At 46.2% G+C, this 17,339-nt stretch overlaps 2 protein-coding genes across 2 annotated transcripts in view; one reads left to right on the top strand and one right to left on the bottom strand.

Annotated features, from left to right (window-relative positions):
• LOC121868799 (sodium bicarbonate transporter-like protein 11) overlaps window positions 1-17,339 on the bottom strand; it is a gene marked incomplete in the record, with an annotated part of 115,051 nt that overhangs the window by 95,833 nt on the left and 1,879 nt on the right. Inside the window, 1 exon segment of the mRNA XM_042369736.1 lies at window positions 3,681-3,804. Within this exon segment, the coding sequence (XP_042225670.1) occupies window positions 3,681-3,740 (60 nt within the window).
• LOC121868663 (cell surface glycoprotein 1-like) lies at window positions 4,640-11,191 on the top strand. The gene is made up of 2 exons (XM_042369501.1): window positions 4,640-4,695; window positions 9,154-11,191. The coding sequence occupies exons 1-2, from the start codon at window positions 4,640-4,642 to the stop codon at window positions 11,189-11,191; spliced, it is 2,094 nt and encodes a 697-aa protein (XP_042225435.1).

Below are 17,339 nucleotides of genomic sequence, written 5' to 3'. Positions count from 1 at the left end.
AGATAATCCGCCTAATGACTTATAAAATACAGGGTTACAGTCACACAAGCTCCCCAGGTCCAGGTCCCACTGAATATTTAAGTCTTCCTGCCTGGGGTGTAAAGTGACCTCGCTGAGCCCAAACACAATAATTGCCTCTAAATGCCTCTTAAGAGATCCCCCGAGAGTTTTTATTTTTCCCCAACAATAACAACTCAACCTATAAAGGTATTTGACCAGCATATTGTAAGTCATTAAGTAAATAATTAGTGCAGTAGCTATAATCCATTTAGGAATTATTGGAGAAAAATCTGGGTTTTTTTTTATTTCTTCAGGACAAAATCTGTTTAAAAATGTTAGTCACGAGAGGGTAAAAATCTCCTACCTTCTGTACTTAATGAATCTAGGAATTGTTGGCCAGAGTTATACTTTCTCTCTAATTGTCACTTTAGCTATTGTATTGTTCAGCTCCGGGTAAAACTACGTTGTTATTTTTGAGTCTCAGAACGAAAGTGATGGTGCTGGTGTGGGTGGTGTGGGTACTGGTGGTGTGGGTTGGTGTGGATACTGGTGGTGTGGGTGGTGTGGATACTGGTGGTGTGGGTGGTGTGGGTACTGGTGGTGTGGATGGTGTGGGTACTGGTGGTGTGGGTGGTGTGGGTACTGGTGGTGTGGGTGGTGTGGGTACTGTGGTGTGGGGTGGTGGGTACTGGTGGTGTGGGTGAGTGGGTACTGGTGGTGTGGGTGGTGGATACTGTGGGGTGGTGTGGGTGGTGTGGGTACTGGTGGTGTGGATGGTGTGGGTACTGGTGTGAAAAAAAACTGGTGTGGGTGATGATAGTGTGGGTGTTGATGGTGGTGTGGGTGTTGATGGTGGTGTGGGTGGTGGTGGTGTGGGTGGTGATCATTGGTGTTGGTGTAGGTGGTGATAGTGTTGGTGATAGTGTGGGTGATGATGGCGATGGTGGTGTAGGTAGTGGTGGTGATGATGGTAGTGGTGGCTGTCTCTCGAAACAGGTGATGAACCCTTAGTAAACTGACGCCAATATTGACACACAAACTAATATACATAACTTTACTATTTAAATTACATTATCAAAACGTATTTGGGAGGATAGATAGATAAATAACGTGGTAAACACCTGATGCAGTACCCGTTTGCTGAAACTACTCCCAGCGGCAGTGGTCCCAGAAAGAGCCTCCCTGGAAAACTTAATACTCTAAGTTCATAGCGAGTTCGTCTAGTTTACTGTGGTATATATAACACACAGAGTCGTAAACAAAGGCTAACGGGATGATTGAATTCGCGGTATGTAAATAAACCCAAAGTCTGGATATTATCAAGTCTTTTACCGGCTTTCTCTTGCAAATCAAATGAACTCCTTCTCCCAGCCAACAGCCCAACACACTCAACCCTATCGTGTCTCGTTCCTGCCTGAGTCTCTCCCTGCTCCCCACACACACACTACACATGAAACAATCCTGTACTGTACACAAATACCAAATGTAACGTTAATTCCGTACAGAGATGAGGGATGAAACCGTACTCACGCCCCCCCCCCCACCATCCCTCACTACAAATACTACTAGCCACTACCCTCCCCTCACCTGTACTACTAGCCACTACCCTCCCCTCACCTGTACTACTAGCCACTACCCTCCCCACCACTACTAGCCACTACCCCCACCTGTACTACTAGCCACTACCTCCCCTCACCACTACTAGCCACTTCCCCACCTGTACTACTAGCCACTACCTTACTAGCCACTACCCTCCCCTCACCTGTACTACTAGCCACTACCCTCCCCTCACCTGTACTACTAGCCACTACCCTCCCCCCACCTCACCAACCAACAACACAAGCTTCTTCTCTAGTATAACTAAGACAGGACCACAAGCGCCGCCCTCACACCCTGCTCCTCGACTCAACACCAAACAACAACACTGTCAACTTGGACGACGAGAAATACAGTAGCTCGCACACGGTCTCGTATAAATGCAGGAATTTGTAAATACATCTCTACCTCTTGTATGTTAATCGTTACGAGTGAGAAACGAGATACATTAATACCGGTTACGTCAGTATCCATCTCATATGCCGTATATCCCTTTCCTCTGACTTGGTAACACTGCTGCACCGGTGGGGGGGGTGGGGGGACGCAGAGTTGCTAGCCGGAATTTAACGAGTCCTACGCTGCATTTTATGAGGCTCTTAAAAATTTTTCTAGTGGCAGCTCTCACACCGTTCTGCATCTGTCTCCAGTGCCAGGCTGGTGCCACGACCGGCCACACTAGATCACCTCTACTATGGATACTACTGTGGACAAAACACTGCAGCTTTCATGGCTTCCAGTACACCTAACCTAAAGTATTTTCATGGGGTCTCGGGACACCTAACCTTAGCTAAACTAACCTAACCTATCCTACAGTAATGTACAATCACCCACAAAAGTCCTGTCACCTCTCCTCCTGGCTCACAAATCCCAAGATTCAGACTGGTGAACCCGAAGCAGTAGACTGATACATTATTCTGTCCATAAATGCTTTGGATTCATGAATCTGATTCTGGGGATTCATGGGACAACAGGAGAGGTGACAGGGATTTTGTGGGTGATTGTACTGTACTTTTATGGGGTCTCGGAACACCTAACCCAGGGGTTCTCAACCAGGGGGGAATTCCCCCCAGGGGGGGAATTCAGGTTTTCATGGGGGGGGAAGCTGATTCGGGAGCAAGAGATATGTTCGATGAGAAATCAATCACAGAATTTTGGCCCTTGATGTGCGATTCCTACCCAAAAGTGGCAGAAAGAGCTATCCGTGTCTTGCTTCCGTTTGTGTCGACATATCTTTGTGAGTCAGGCTTTTCAACTCAGTTGCAAATTAAAACGAAGCAACGTAGTAGATTAGAGGTAGAAAATGACCTGCGTTGTGCCCTTTCAAGCACTCCTCCGCGTATCCCAGAATTGGCGAAGAAAAAACAATCACAGGTTTCTCATTGACTGTAATCTTCATCTGAATAAAATTAATTACAAATTTACAATATCCTGGTATTCTATTGAACTTTTTGTTTTTTGCATTATGCTTCAGTTTGGTCTGTTAAGTAATTCATTATAAATATAAAACACTATTTTCTTTTATTCAAGTTTTATAAATCCATCAACATTTTCAATTGGCATTTAATTTGTAAAACTCCACTATAAAAATAATCCATGTAAAATTGTAAATGTATATGTACTAATATGGAAAAAATAAAGGATTTTCAGTATTATATGCATATTATTTGGAATGCACTTTTTGAGGCAGACAATCTTGGAAAGGAGGGGGGAATGACATTCTGACATATGGTGCAAGGGGTGCATGGGGCAAACAAGGTTGAGAACCACTGACCTAACCTAATCAACACGTGACGCTGGCTACGTTTACACACCATAGTCCGTTTCAGCGGGAATATTTTACAAGTCGAGTCTGCACAAGTTAAAACATTTCGGGTATAACTTTGCGTCAGGTGAGTCAGCTTATAACTTAACTCTGCTTTAGGTGAGTCAACACTAATATAAACTGTCTTAGAAAAGCTTACGTATATAATAACGTTATTCAGGAGAGTCAGCATAGTTACAAGTGGGCCATATTACTAGTTAACAGGGAAGGCGCCACCATAGAGGGTACTAACCTTGCTGGGGCATAGGAACAGAGTACTCACCTCCTTGCTAGGGCACAGGACAAGGATGAAGAGCTTGACCTGCTTGCTGGTTCTGCCCATGTTGGCCGGGTGTTTGAGTCGAGCGATGGCCACGTGACGACGCTGCAGCGAGGGCAGGTTACCCCTGGAACACAGGTCAAAGGTCAACATAGTGTTAACATAAATTCATGGATCACCAGGAAAGGTATAGTTAAGTGATGATACTGAATATAATAAGAATAATGGAGAAAAAACACACTCACACACTGAGGATGTTGGAGGGGGAGGAGACAAACCGAGTAAGTAAAGTTCTATTCCCCCGACCACGTTAAAGGAAGTGGGACGACTTGGACATATGAAATTAGATTTATCAGTATACAGAAATGGCCGGTAGCCAAGCATCAGGAGGGACAACCGGTGTCAGGGAACGAGGTCACTAGGAGAGAGAGAGAGAGAGAGAGAGAGAGGTACGTAGAGGTGAGTGTCCTACTAACAATACATACATCCTTTATAAGACTCCCCAATGACATTAACTCGCATACAACGGATTTATTACAGTCTCTCTCACATAAACATCACAGCGGAAATAACTCACGTCACATAAAAACATGGCCTAGTGAGACACTCTCCCAAGCCTCTACAGTACTGTTCCTCATTCACGTGTAATGACTGTTTTCTCTATCAACTGGAGGGAATTCCCAAGAGCATCTCGGACAACTTAACAAGTCGTCACGCTGGTACTGGCCGAGGCGAGGGTAGGAAATGAACAACGGTAAAGGGGTTACTGCCTACGTCAACAATCTTAACAACCGATAAACTCAAGTAAACGCAAGTTCGAGTCCCAGCTAAATAATCCCAGGGTCATCTCACAATTAAGTAGTCTCAGGGTCAAGTCACAGCCAAATATATACTATGGGGATTATATATGCCTGACTGGTTATAACCGGGGTGTGTGTGTGTGTGGTCCTGGGAAGTAGAGAATGGTAACAGCCTTGGGGGAGGAGACCAAGACACTACGGACTGGAAACAGGGTCAAGTAAGGCACATTTTATATCTTGTCTTTCTCCATTGCACTGCGTCCTGTGCGTTTGACCCCCCTTCCAATATTGGTACCTGGATCCGCCCCTGACTACTATTACATTATAAACATTACAAAAACAACAATAACACGGCCACAATTACACTATAACTGATCTTTCAATACAATTACTTCACACGAAAAGACACCAGCACCATAACGCAACCACAATTAGGGTGAGGCACCATTATGGCTGGTTAAGACCCCAGGGTTCTTCACCACTGGGGTCGTAAAGGAGCATTATGGTGGAGCATCCCGCTAGGCCGCCACAACCACCGAAAATTATTGCATCCGACAATACCGTTCCTGTCACCACTACCACAGCAAATGACCCTCAGAGTTTCACCAACAGTGGCATGAAGATAGTAATATAGCTTGACCACAGTGGGAATGGAAGTGATAGTGGGTCCATAGGTTTGACTGCCCGTTAGAGACAGTGTGGATACAGCACACTGTATACTAAGCCTTCAGTACACAAGGAGGCAGCATGGCCGGTACTGCACCCGACCGCTGTCACTTCCCTAAGTTGTAAACAAAAAAATATCCATTTACAGCTGGGTGAACTGGGAATGCCCGGGAATCGAACCACCGACCCCCGGAACAAGAGGCGAGCACTGAATGAGCCTTTAATCCATACCACAGTGGCAGTGGGGAGGGATAAGAGCGGCAGTAAACGAGTTTTATGGGAAATGGTGACCGAGTGGATACAGACCCCACTTTCTTTCCTAGAGGTCACTAGTTCGTGTTTGGGGCAGCCCAGTTGACCCAGCTGTGAATGGGTACTTGATTTTAGTTGAGGAAGTAAAGGTGATCGAGTGCAGTGCCTCCCCGTGTACCTTAAGCTTAGTATCACCAAACTGTCCTCGCTTTCCTTAGGGGGTCGTAAGGTCTCCAATAACAACTTTCATCATCACCACAGTGGTAGTGGGGCAGTATTACAGCTTCACCACAGTGGTAGTGGGGCAGTATTACAGCTTCACCACAGTGGAAGTGGGGCAGTATTACAGCTTCACCACAGTGGTAGTGGGGCAGTATTACAGCTTCACCACAGTGGTAGTGGGGCAGTATTACAGCTTCACCACAGTGGAAGTGGGGCAGTATTACAGCTTCACCACAGTGGTGGGGCAGTATTACAGCTTCACAGCACAGCTTCATCACAGCAGTATTACAGCAGCACCACAGTGGAGCTTCACCACAGTGGGGGGGCAGTATTACAGCTTCACCACAGTGGTAGTGGGCAGTATTACAGCTTCACAGTGGTAGTGGGGCAGTACAGCTTCACCACAGTGTAGTGGGGCAGTACAGCTTCATCACAGTGGTAGTGGGGCAGTATTACAGCACCACAGTGGTAGTGGGGCAGTATTACAGCTTCACAGGTGGGGCAGTGGGCAGTATTACACACCACAGTGGTAGTGGGGCAGCATGTACAGCTTCACCACAGTGGTAGTGGGGCAGTATTACAGCTTCACCACAGTGGTAGTGGGTAGTAGCTTCACCACAGTGCACCACACAGTTCACCACGTGGTGTGGGGCAGTATTACAGCTTCATCACAGTGGTAGTGCAGTATTGCAGCTTCACCACAGTGGCAGTGGGGCAGTATGGCTTCACCTACAGTGGCAGTATGGCCACCACAGTGGTAGTGGGGCAGTTCATAGCCACAGTGGTAGTGGCAATACAGCTTCACCACAGTGGTAGTGGGCAGTGGGGCAGCTTCACCACAGTAGTATTACAGCTTCACCACAGTGGTAGTGGCAGGGGCAGTGGCTTGGTAGTGGGGGCAGTATTATGCTTCACCACAGTGGGGGCACAGCTTCACCAGTGGTTACAGTTCCACAGGGGGCAGTATTGCAGCCTTGGCACCACAGTGGTAGTGGTGGCAGTATTACATCACAGCAACAGCTTCACCACAGTAGGGCAATACAGCCACCACAGTGGTAGTGGGGCAGTATTGTGCTTCACCACAGTGTGTGTTATGCATCAGTGGCAAGTAATACAGCTTCACCACAGTAGGGCAGTATTACAGCTTCACCACAGTGGTAGTGGGGCAGGGCAGCAGTATTATAGTTACATCACTGTGGTAGGGTTCAGCTTCACCACAGTAGGTATACAGCCACACAGTGGTAGTGGGGGCATATTACAGCTTCACCACAGTGTAGTAGTATATAGTTACATCATTGTGGTAGTAAGGGGCAGTATTACAGCTTCACCCACAGTGCAGACAGCCACCACAGTGGTAGTGGGGCAGTATTACAGCTTCACCACAGTGGTAGTGGGGCAGTATTACCACCACAGCAGCAGCTCACCACAGTGGTAGTGGGGCAGCATTACAGCTACATCACAGTGGGGCAGTATTACAGCTTCACCACAGTGGTAGTGGGGCAGTATTACAACTTCACCACAGTAGGGCAGTATGCAGCTTCATAGTGGGACAGTATTACTTCACCACAGTGGTAGTGGGCAGTATTACAGCCACATCACAGTGGTAGTGGGGCAGTATTACAGCTTCACCACAGTGGGGCAGTACAGCTTCACCACAGTGGGGCAGTATACAGCTTCACCACAGTAGGGCAGCATTAGCCACCACAGTAGGGCAGTATTACAGCCACCACAGTGGTAGTGGGCAGTACAGCTTCACCACAGTGGGGTGGGGCAGTATTATAGTTACATCACTGTGGTAGTGAGCAGTATTACAGCTTCACCACAGTGGTAGTGGGGCTGTATTACAGCTTCACCACAGTACAGCAGCAGCTTCACCACAGTGGTAGTGGGGCACAGCTTCACCACAGTGGGCAGTAGCTCAGTATTATAGTTACATCACTGTGGTAGTGGGGCAGTATTACAGCTTCACCACAGTGGTAGTGCAGTTGTGTGGTAGCATTCAGCCACCACAGTGGTAGTGGGGCAGTATACAGCTTCACCACAGTGGCAGTGGGGCAGTATTACAGCTTCACCACAGTGGTAGTGGGGCAATATTATAGTTACATCACTGTGGTAGTGGGGCAGTATTACAGCTTCACCACAGTGGTAGTGGGGCAGTATTACAGCTTCACCACAGTAGGGCATAGCCACAATGGGGCAGTATTACAGCTTCACCATTGTGGGGTAGTATTTACAGCTTCACCACAGTGGGGCAGCATTACAGCTTCATCACAGTGGGGCAGCATTACAGCTTCACCACAGTGGGGCAGCATTACAGCTTCACCATAGTGGGGCAGCATTACAGCTTCACCACAGTGGGGCAGCATTACAGCTTCACCACAGTTGGGCAGTATTACAGCTTCACCACAGTGGTAGTGAGGCAGTATTATAGCTTCACCACAGTGGTAGTGTGGCAGTATTACACCTTCACCACAGTGGGGCAGTAGTTCAGCTTCACCACAGTGGCCACAAACGAGTATTGCATTTTCAACACAAAGGCATCAAACGAGAACACTGTGACAGGGATCTCTACACAGTGTGGCAGGCAGGATAACACGGTGAGGACCTCCACACAGCAACACAAAAGGCAGCAGCAGTATGGAGCACTTCATGGCACGAGGAGGAGGAGAAGCCGACACGACATGGTAAGAAATGCCAACGAGAAACCATTATGGAGGAGAGGAAGGATGTCTCACCCGGGATAAGAATGAACAAGAGATGTCATTTTAGGAGGACGTGAGCGAATAAGAGAGAAAGATGGTTGATAGCTGAGGCTGTGTTGTGGTTTTATTGTACATTATTTGCTTATGGCAGGTTACAATATCTTAACATACATTAATTAACCCCCCCCTCCATGGCTCGCTGTTTTACTAGTTGATTGTAAATTTTTTTGGGGGCAAACTTGTGTACATCTGAGTTTGTTTCCACGTTTGAAATATGCAAATCGGTACACTTGATGATGATACAACTCGGGTTATGGGACTATATTATGGGATATTTTAGCGCTACTCTCACTTAATACCTCACAATAAACTCCGGGATACACAACCTTGTTTTTGGAGGAGTTAATTGATTTAGTTATATATATATAGTAGGGTCATTACCTAATACCTGACCATTGTGGACCTGGTCTCACCCTCCTCTGTATATATACACCTTGTTTTGTATTTCTCTTTAGTCTGTACTCACCCCTGAAGATGTGAATTACACGAAAGCGCTTGGGAACTTTGTGTTTTCTTCTTTCCTTGTGGTTATCAGCATATATATATATATATATATATATATAATATATATATATATATATATATATATATATATATATATATATATATATATATATATATATATATATATATATATATATATATATATATATATATATATATATATATATATATATATATATATGGTGTAGGTTAGGTTAGGTAAGAAGAAGTAAATTTTTGCAAGCTTAAGGTTAGCTAACGTTTGTCTATGTTAATTTGACGCCTCAACAGACTGCCTCAGCCTCAACAGACTGCCTGCCTCAACAGACTGCCCTGGCCTCAACAGACTGCCCCTCGCCTCACAGACTGCCCCAGCCTCAACAGACCGCCCCGCCTCAACAGACCGCCCCAACCTCAACAGACAGTCCCTGCCTCAACAGACTGCCCAGCCTCAACCTGCCCCTGCCTCAACAGACTGCCCCCTGCCTCAACAGACTGCCTCCTCCTGCCTCAACAGACTGCCCCTCCCTCAACAGACTGCCCCTGCCTCAACAGACTGCCCCCTGCCTCAACAGACTGCCCCCGCCTCAACAGACTGCTGCCCTGCCTCAACAGACTGCCCCAGCCTCAACAGACTGCCTCAACAGACAGCCCCCTGCCTCAACAGACAGTCCCCCTCAACAGACAGTCCCTGGCCTCAACAGACAGTCCCCGTCTCAACAGACACAGTCCCTGCCTCAACAGACAGCCCCGCCTCAACAGACGTCCCCTGCCTCAACAGAGACAGTCCCTGCCCTCAACAGACAGCCCCCACCTCAACAGACTGCCCCTGCCTCAACAGACAGTCCCCTGCCCCCAACAGACAGTCCCCTGTCTCAACAGACAGTCCCCTGCCTCAACAGACTGTCCCGCCTCAACAGACAGTCCCTGCCCTCAACAGACTGCCCCAGCCTCAACAGACAGTCTCAGCCTCAACAGACTGCCCCAGCCTCAACAGACTGCCCCAGCCTCAACAGACAGTCCCTGCCTCAACAGACTGCCCCTGCCTCAACAGACTGCCCCAGCCTCAACAGACTGCCCCAGCCTCAACAGACAGTCCCTGGCCTCAACAGACTGCCCCAGCCTTAGCAGACAGTCCCCGCCTCAACAGACTGCCCCAGCCTCAACAGACTGCCCCCGCCTCAACAGACAGTCCCCGCCCCAACAGACTGCCCCTGCCTCAACAGACAGTCCCTGCCTCAACAGACTGCCCCAGCCTCAACAGACTGCCCCAGCCTCAACAGACAGTCCCCTGCCTCAACAGACTGCCCTGCCTCTAACAGAGACTGCCCTGCCTCAACAGACTGCCCCTGGCCTCAACAGACTGCCCCTGCTCAACAGACAGTCCCCTGCCCAACAGACAGACTCAACAGACAGTCCCTGCCTCAACAGACAGTCCCCGCCTCAACAGACAGTCCCCTGCCTCAACAGACAGTCCCCGCCTCAACAGACAGCCTCTCAACAGACAGTCCCTGCCTCAACAGACAGTCCCTGCCTCAACAGCCTCAACAGACAGTCCCCGCCCCCAACAGACAGGCCTCAACAGACTGCCCCCGCCTCAACAGACTGCCCTCACAGACTTCAACAGACTGCGCCTGCCTCAACAGAGCTTCCTGAGACTGCCTGCCTCAACAGACAGCCCCTCAACAGACAGCCCTCAACAGACTGGCCTCAACAGACAAACAGACAGTCCCCTGCCTCAACAGACAGTCCCAGCCTCAACAGACAGTGCCTCAACAGACAGCCCCTGCCTCAACAGACACAGACAGTCCCCGCCTCAACAGACTGCCCCCACCAACAGACAGAGACAGACAGTCCCCTGCTCAACAGACAGTCCCGGCCTCAACAGACTGCCCCTGACAGACCCTGCCTCAACAGACAGTCCCCTGCCTCAACAGACAGTCCCCGCCCCCAACAGACAGCCCTGGCCTCAACAGACAACAGTCCCCCCAACAGACAGTCCCCTGCCTCAACAGACAGTCCCTGCCTCAACAGACAGTCCCCGCCTCAACAGACAGTCCCCTGCCCTCAACAGACAGTCCCTGCCTCAACAGACAGCCTCGCCTCAACAGACAGCGTCCCTGCCCAACAGACTGCCCCTGCCTCAACAGACCCCGCCTCAACAGACAGTCCCCGCCTCAACAGACAGTCCCCGCCTCAACAGACAGTCCCCGCCTCAACAGACAGCCTCGGTGACTCTCTTAATTCTACAAAACAACCGGTTTTTTTTAGGCTACGAAAGTTTAGATATCCGTTCAGCTTTAACACACTGGGTTCCCCGCCATCCTAACTATTCTGACGGTGGGCGAGAAGGAGAAAAATAAGGCTGGAAAAGAAAGGAAGAGAAGAAAAGAAGAAAATAAAGAGGAAGAAAAAGGAAAGGGGAAGAAGAAGGAAAGGGGAAGAAGAAGGAAAGGGGAAGAAGAAGGAAAGGGAAAGGAAAAGAGAGAAGGTATTAGTCGTAGGAAGAGAAGGAGGAAGGGGGGGGGTAGAGTGAAGGCAGCAGTAGTAGTAGAAGGGGAGAAGATAGTAGTATCAAGAGGAAGTAAAGAGTAACTAAAGAAGAAAACAACAACACTTATGTCTCTAACTCTTTTCCCCCATTTTAATTATTCCTTCGTTATTACATTTTCTTTCATATTTACAACTCAACACATCACAAGGCTTACATCATAAAGCTCATGTCACACCGCTATAATGTATAAACACCTGAATTTATATTACACTTTGATACACGGAATATAAACTGCTCTAAAATAGGTTTAAAAACAATTCATTTTACACTAATTTGTTTTAGAAAGTTATTATTTGGTGGGGTTTATCTTTTCCTGGTAGAATTTGTTCAGTAAAATTTGGGTTTTTAAGTGGATGAAGTTATTATATAAACTTTAGATCTGCTGATAAAGAAGTATGATATACCCTTTTAGAATTAAATAGCATAATAATAATAATAATAATAATAATAATAATAATAATAATAATAATAATAATAATAATAATAATAATAATAATAATAATAAAAATTACCTGAAGACGATAATTTGAATATTTCAATTGTATAAAAAGGTTGTGATCGTCCTCAGGGGAAGAATGGTGGGGGAAGGAGGGTGAGTGGGGGAGAAGGAGGATGGTGAGAAGGAGAGTGAATTGGGTGGGGGAAAGAGGGCAAGGTGGAGGGGTAGTAGAAGAGAGGTTTACCACTATACTCCCCACCCCCAAAAATCGACGCCAGGTCCTATCGGCAGTTTCATTCACTCGTCACTGTTTACTCGGCCCTCGGACTGGTCTAAATTGTCTTTCTTATGTGATCCTTCCGCCTGGTATCGTTTCCAAATAATTATCGTTCATTTATATTTACAGCACACTTCATTGGCTTCCGAGGCTTTCATTCGCAAGTGTGTGTGTGTTTCGATTACCCGCGTCTAGTCACAAGGGGAGTGGGGAGAGGGAAGGGGAATGGAAGGAAGGAGAGAGGGGAGGCGAGTGGGGAAAGAGGAAAGGGGGTAGGAGGGAAAGGGGGTAGGAGGAGGGAAGGAAAGGGAGGAAGGATAGTGGGGGGAGGAGGAAGGAGGTGAGGAAGGAAGAGGAGGAGGGAAGGAGAAGAGGAGGAGGGAAGGAAGGGAAGGAAGAGGAGAAGGGATCGGAGAGAGAGGGGTGGGATTTGAGGAGGGAGGATGCTTTTTTTTTTTAATACAGACGAAAGAAACTTATTTATTCCAAATTGTGTTAAGGTTATTTTAAGAATGTTTTTGTTTTGGTTCATCAGCTGTGAACGTCATACTAATGGTGTACGTTTTAATCTCCCGTGTACGTACTTGTTAAAGGTTTGTACGGTTTAAGCTTCTGTGTACGTAGCAATGTTAATGTACGTTGGGGATAGGTATTTGGCACAGCGGGTGGGGCGGGGCACAGCGGGTGGGGCGGGGCACAGCGGGTGGGGCGGGGCACAGCGGGTGGGGCGGGGCACAGCGGGTGGGGCGGGGGGCACAGAGTCGCGGCAAGGTAGTGAGGCAGTCGGTGTGGTGGGGGTAGAAGCATAGAGAGAGGGGGATGAAGCACAGGTGAAGGGGACGGGGGAGGTAAGGAGCAAGGATCTGGTCACTGAGGCCAGGCTGAGACAGACTCAACTAGGCTTTGATCACCTCACCAGAAAATTTGCAAATTTCGGCTTCGGGTCAACACAAAGGCAGTGGACTCCTGGCGGTTAGTCTCGGATGTTTAATATTTACTTCTTAAACTGCTGACGTCTGCTTGTGTGAGGCTATAATGAAGACGTCTACTTGTGGGAGGCTATAATGAAGACGTCTGCTTGTGTGAGACTATAATGAAGACGTCTACTTGTATGAGACTATAAAGAAGACGTCTGCTTGTATGAGGCTATAATAAAGACGCCTGCTTGTATGAGACTATAATAAAGACGCCGGTTTGTATGAGGCTATAATGAAGACGCCGGTTTGTACGAGACTATAATGAACACGTCTGCTTGTATGAGACTATAATGAAGACGTCTGCTTGTATGAGGCTATAATAAAGACGTCTGCTCGTATGAGGATATAATGAAGACGCCTGCTTGTATGAGACTAATAATGACGCCTGCTTGTATGAGGCTATAATGAAGACGTCTGCTTGTATGAGGCTATAATGAAGACGTCTGCTTGTATGAGGCTATAATGAAGACGCCTGCTTGTATGAGGCTATAATGAAGACGTTCGCTCGTAGGAGGCTATAATGAAGACGTCTGCTTGTATGAGGCATTAGCAATGAAAACGTCTGCTTGTATGAGGCTGTAATAAAGACGTCTGCTCGTATGAGGCTATAATGAAGACGCCTGCTTGTATGAGGCTATAATGAAGACGCCTGCTTGTATGAGGCTATAATGAAGACGCCTGCTTGTATGAGACTAAAATAAAGACGCCGGTTTGTACGAGACTATAATGAACACGTCTGCTCGTATGAGGCTATAATAAAGACGCCTGCTTGTATGAGGCTATAATGAAGACGCCTACTTGTATGAGGCTATAATGAAGACGTCTGCTCGTATGAGGCTATAATAAGGACTTCTGCTTGTATGAGACTATAATGAAGACGTCTGCTTGTATGAGGCTATAATGAAGACGCCTGCTTGTATGAGACTAAAATAAAGACGCCGGTTTGTACGAGACTATAATGAACACGTCTGCTTGTATGAGGCTATAATAAAGACGTCTGCTTGTATGAGGCTATAATGAAGACGTCTGCTTGTATGAGGCTATAATGAAGACGTCTGCTTGTATGAGGCTATAATGAAGACGTCTGCTTGTATGAGGCTATAATGAAGACGTCTGCTTGTATGAGGCTATAATAAAGACGTTTGCTCATATGAGGCTATAATGAAGACGTCTGCTTGTATGTGATTATAATGAAGACGTCTGCTTGTATGAGGCTATAATGAAGACACTTGCTTGTATGAGACTATAATGAAGACACTTGCTTGCATGAGACTATAATGAAGACGTCTGCTTGTATGAGGCTATAATGAAGACGTCAGCTTGTATGAGGCTATAATGAAGACACTTGCTTGTATGAGACTATAATGAAGACGTCTGCTTGTATGAGGCTATAATGAAGACGTCTGCTTGTATGAGGCTATAATGAAGACTTCAGCATGTATGAGGCTATAATGAAGACACTTGCTTGTATGAGGCTATAATGAAGACGTCTGCTTGTATGAGGCTATAATGAAGACGTCTGCTTGTATGTGATTATAATGAAGACGTCAACTTGTATGAGGCTATAATGAAGACACTTGCTTGTATGAGGCTATAATGAAGACTTCAGCATGTATGAGGCTATAATGAAGATGTCAGCTTGTATGAGGCTATAATGAAGACACTTGCTTGTATGTGATTATAATGAAGACGTCAGCTTGTATGAGGCTATAATGAAGACACTTGCTTGTATGAGGCTATAATGAAGACGTCTGCTTGTATGTGATTATAATGAAGACGTCAGCTTGTATGAGGCTATAATGAAGACTTCAGCATGTATGAGGCTATAATGAAGATGTCAGCTTGTATGAGGCTATAATGAAGACTTCAGCATGTATGAGGCTATAATGAAGACTTCAGCATGTATGAGGCTATAATGAAGACTTCAGCATGTATGAGGCTATAATGAAGACTTCAGCATGTATGAGGCTATAATGAAGACTTCAGCATGTATGAGGCTATAATGAAGACTTCAGCATGTATGAGGCTATAATGAAGACGTCTGCTTGTATGAGGCTATAATGAAGACGTCAGCTTGTATGTACAGATATGAACTACTGCTGCTATCCTCCCTCATATACACTCCAGTCAGGCACGAAAAATGGATAAAAAGCTTAGTCCTGTTTAAAAAAGCTTCATATACTTTCAAAAGTTACAATATATTTTTATAAGCTTAAATATTTTTCTAAAAGACTCATTATACTTGAAAATAAACTTTGATTCTTTATTAAAATCATTGGTTATAATTTAGAAGGGATGGAAATGGGTTAAAATAAACACACACCCAAAAATATTATAAATTTGGCAAACTATCCACAAGTAAAAATTCTATAACATTATATAAGTAATCAGACAATAACAAATATATGGAGGACTGAGGAGATCAACAGAACGATGACAATCACTACATGTCTTAACTAATCAATAATCTCAAACAACAAGAGAACCACTGGACTGGCCAAGACTCGTGCCGCACCCTTCCATCATCTCCCTTCTTATTTAATTTATATTCTTTACATTATTTATTGGATGGACTCTCTCGCAAATATCATGACCTTTAACCTTCATCTTCTGGTCTCAAACGTGGCCAACAAACACATGTGTTATTTAGCCGAGATCATGATTTTGTCTCTCACGTTGTTAGGTTAGGTTAGGTTAGGTTAGGTTAGGTTAGGTTAGGTTAGGTTAGGTTAGGTTAGGTGTCTCACGCTGACAACCAACTCACCTGGTCCTCTGACTCACTCTGACTCCTAAAAGTAAATCTTATATATTGTATCTCTCACTTTACCAGAATCACCGAGAAAGAAGAGGTCTTGGACCGTGAAGTTGGGCGGGGCAGAACAAACGTCTGGCCCCGGCGTGTTGACACAAAGTATCACGTATAAACTTTTCACTGATTCCACCGTCCGAGTGTGTAGGGAGCGTTTGTCTTCATAGCTAGACACAGGAGGTAGTCTCTACAGTATACTGGGATTAACATTACGTACAAGCAAAAGTACAGTTTTGTGCACGCCACAAGTCAGACAAGATAAAATCTTTCACCAAGAGGCTCACATACATAATTCTACAACTGTATGAAGGAAGTGTAGGACACACCAGCACGGAAAGGGAGGCAGGAGCTGTACGTCACTCCTTCAGCACCGCCTCCCGGAGTCTGTCTCGGGCGCCCTATAAAGACGACTAAACACTTAACTTTTTTTTTAGTTTTATGATGAATTCTACAATTTGCTTCGAGAAACATTATTCGACTATCTTGGCATTGTTGAATTCAACCAACTTGTGTGTGGAGAGTTGGGTGGGTGCCAGAGGCGGCGTGTTCCTCCCGCTGTGTTCCTGTCGTGCGTCACCGTCTTCCACTACTCTTCTGATTTAAGTCTGTTCTCGTCTCATTTATCTGCCCTGTGTCTGGTCTATTTCCTCAAGCTAGTTAATTTTTTGTTAGGGCGGTGTTATATTGCAAGACCCAGCGGGAGGAGGTATACCCAAGGACGCTCACACAGTGTACCCAGGGACGCTCACACAGGAACCAGCGGGAGGGAAAATATCACAAGTAAACCTGATACCTGGCGGTGAACAAGGGCCCATACCCACACGCTGTACGGCAAGATCACAAACGTAAACCACACACAAAAGTATCGGCCATTTTGTGTGATGGAAAAAAATGCAAAAACACTTGGTGAGTTTAAGGAGTTCTTCATTCTCACTTAAGGAAAAGAAGAGCCTCGTTAAGTTGGAGCAAGTGTGTTTACAGCGGGCAGGAAGGGAGGAGGGAGAATGGAGGGGGGAGAACGTTAAAACAATACACTATGTAACAACGGTACCACAAAACAATATAACTGTGACACAACACAAGTACACACCGCAACGCAACCCTATCACACAGACACAACAGCCGACAAACACAGGAACGAAGGTACACAAAACACACACAGGTACAGAGTTGCTCACCACACCTTAAGTACTGTACCTGTATCACCTATATAAAACAATGATTAAAGCACCAACATCAATAGTGTTTTTAGTGCATGGAGTTAAGGGCGTGAACCATATGTCAAATGGATGTAAATATCAACCAAGGTGTTTTTTCTCCCTTCATGGGTGGTAGAGAGAGTGAGGGAAAGTGTTGTGTTGTGTGGTGCGTTGGTGTAGTGGCGGTGGGTGAGAGAGACGGTGAAGAGGGGAGGAGAGGAG

This window comes from Homarus americanus, unplaced genomic scaffold, assembly GCF_018991925.1.
Source record: "Homarus americanus isolate GMGI-L3 unplaced genomic scaffold, GMGI_Hamer_2.0 scaffold30535, whole genome shotgun sequence".
Taxonomy (NCBI): Eukaryota; Metazoa; Arthropoda; class Malacostraca; order Decapoda; family Nephropidae; genus Homarus; species Homarus americanus.
Note: the sequence above shows the minus strand (reverse complement) of the source record. Positions and strands in the feature narration are given on the sequence as shown.

Bases quoted from the DNA above. Each gene is read 5' to 3' on its own strand.
- LOC121868663 (XM_042369501.1), top strand. From the start codon at position 4,640: ATGGTAACAGCCTTGGGGGAGGAGACCAAGACACTACGGACTGGAAAC. The intron at 4,696-9,153 runs GTAAGGCACATT...ACGCCTCAACAG, and splicing joins CGGACTGGAAACAGGGTCAA to ACTGCCTCAGCCTCAACAGA.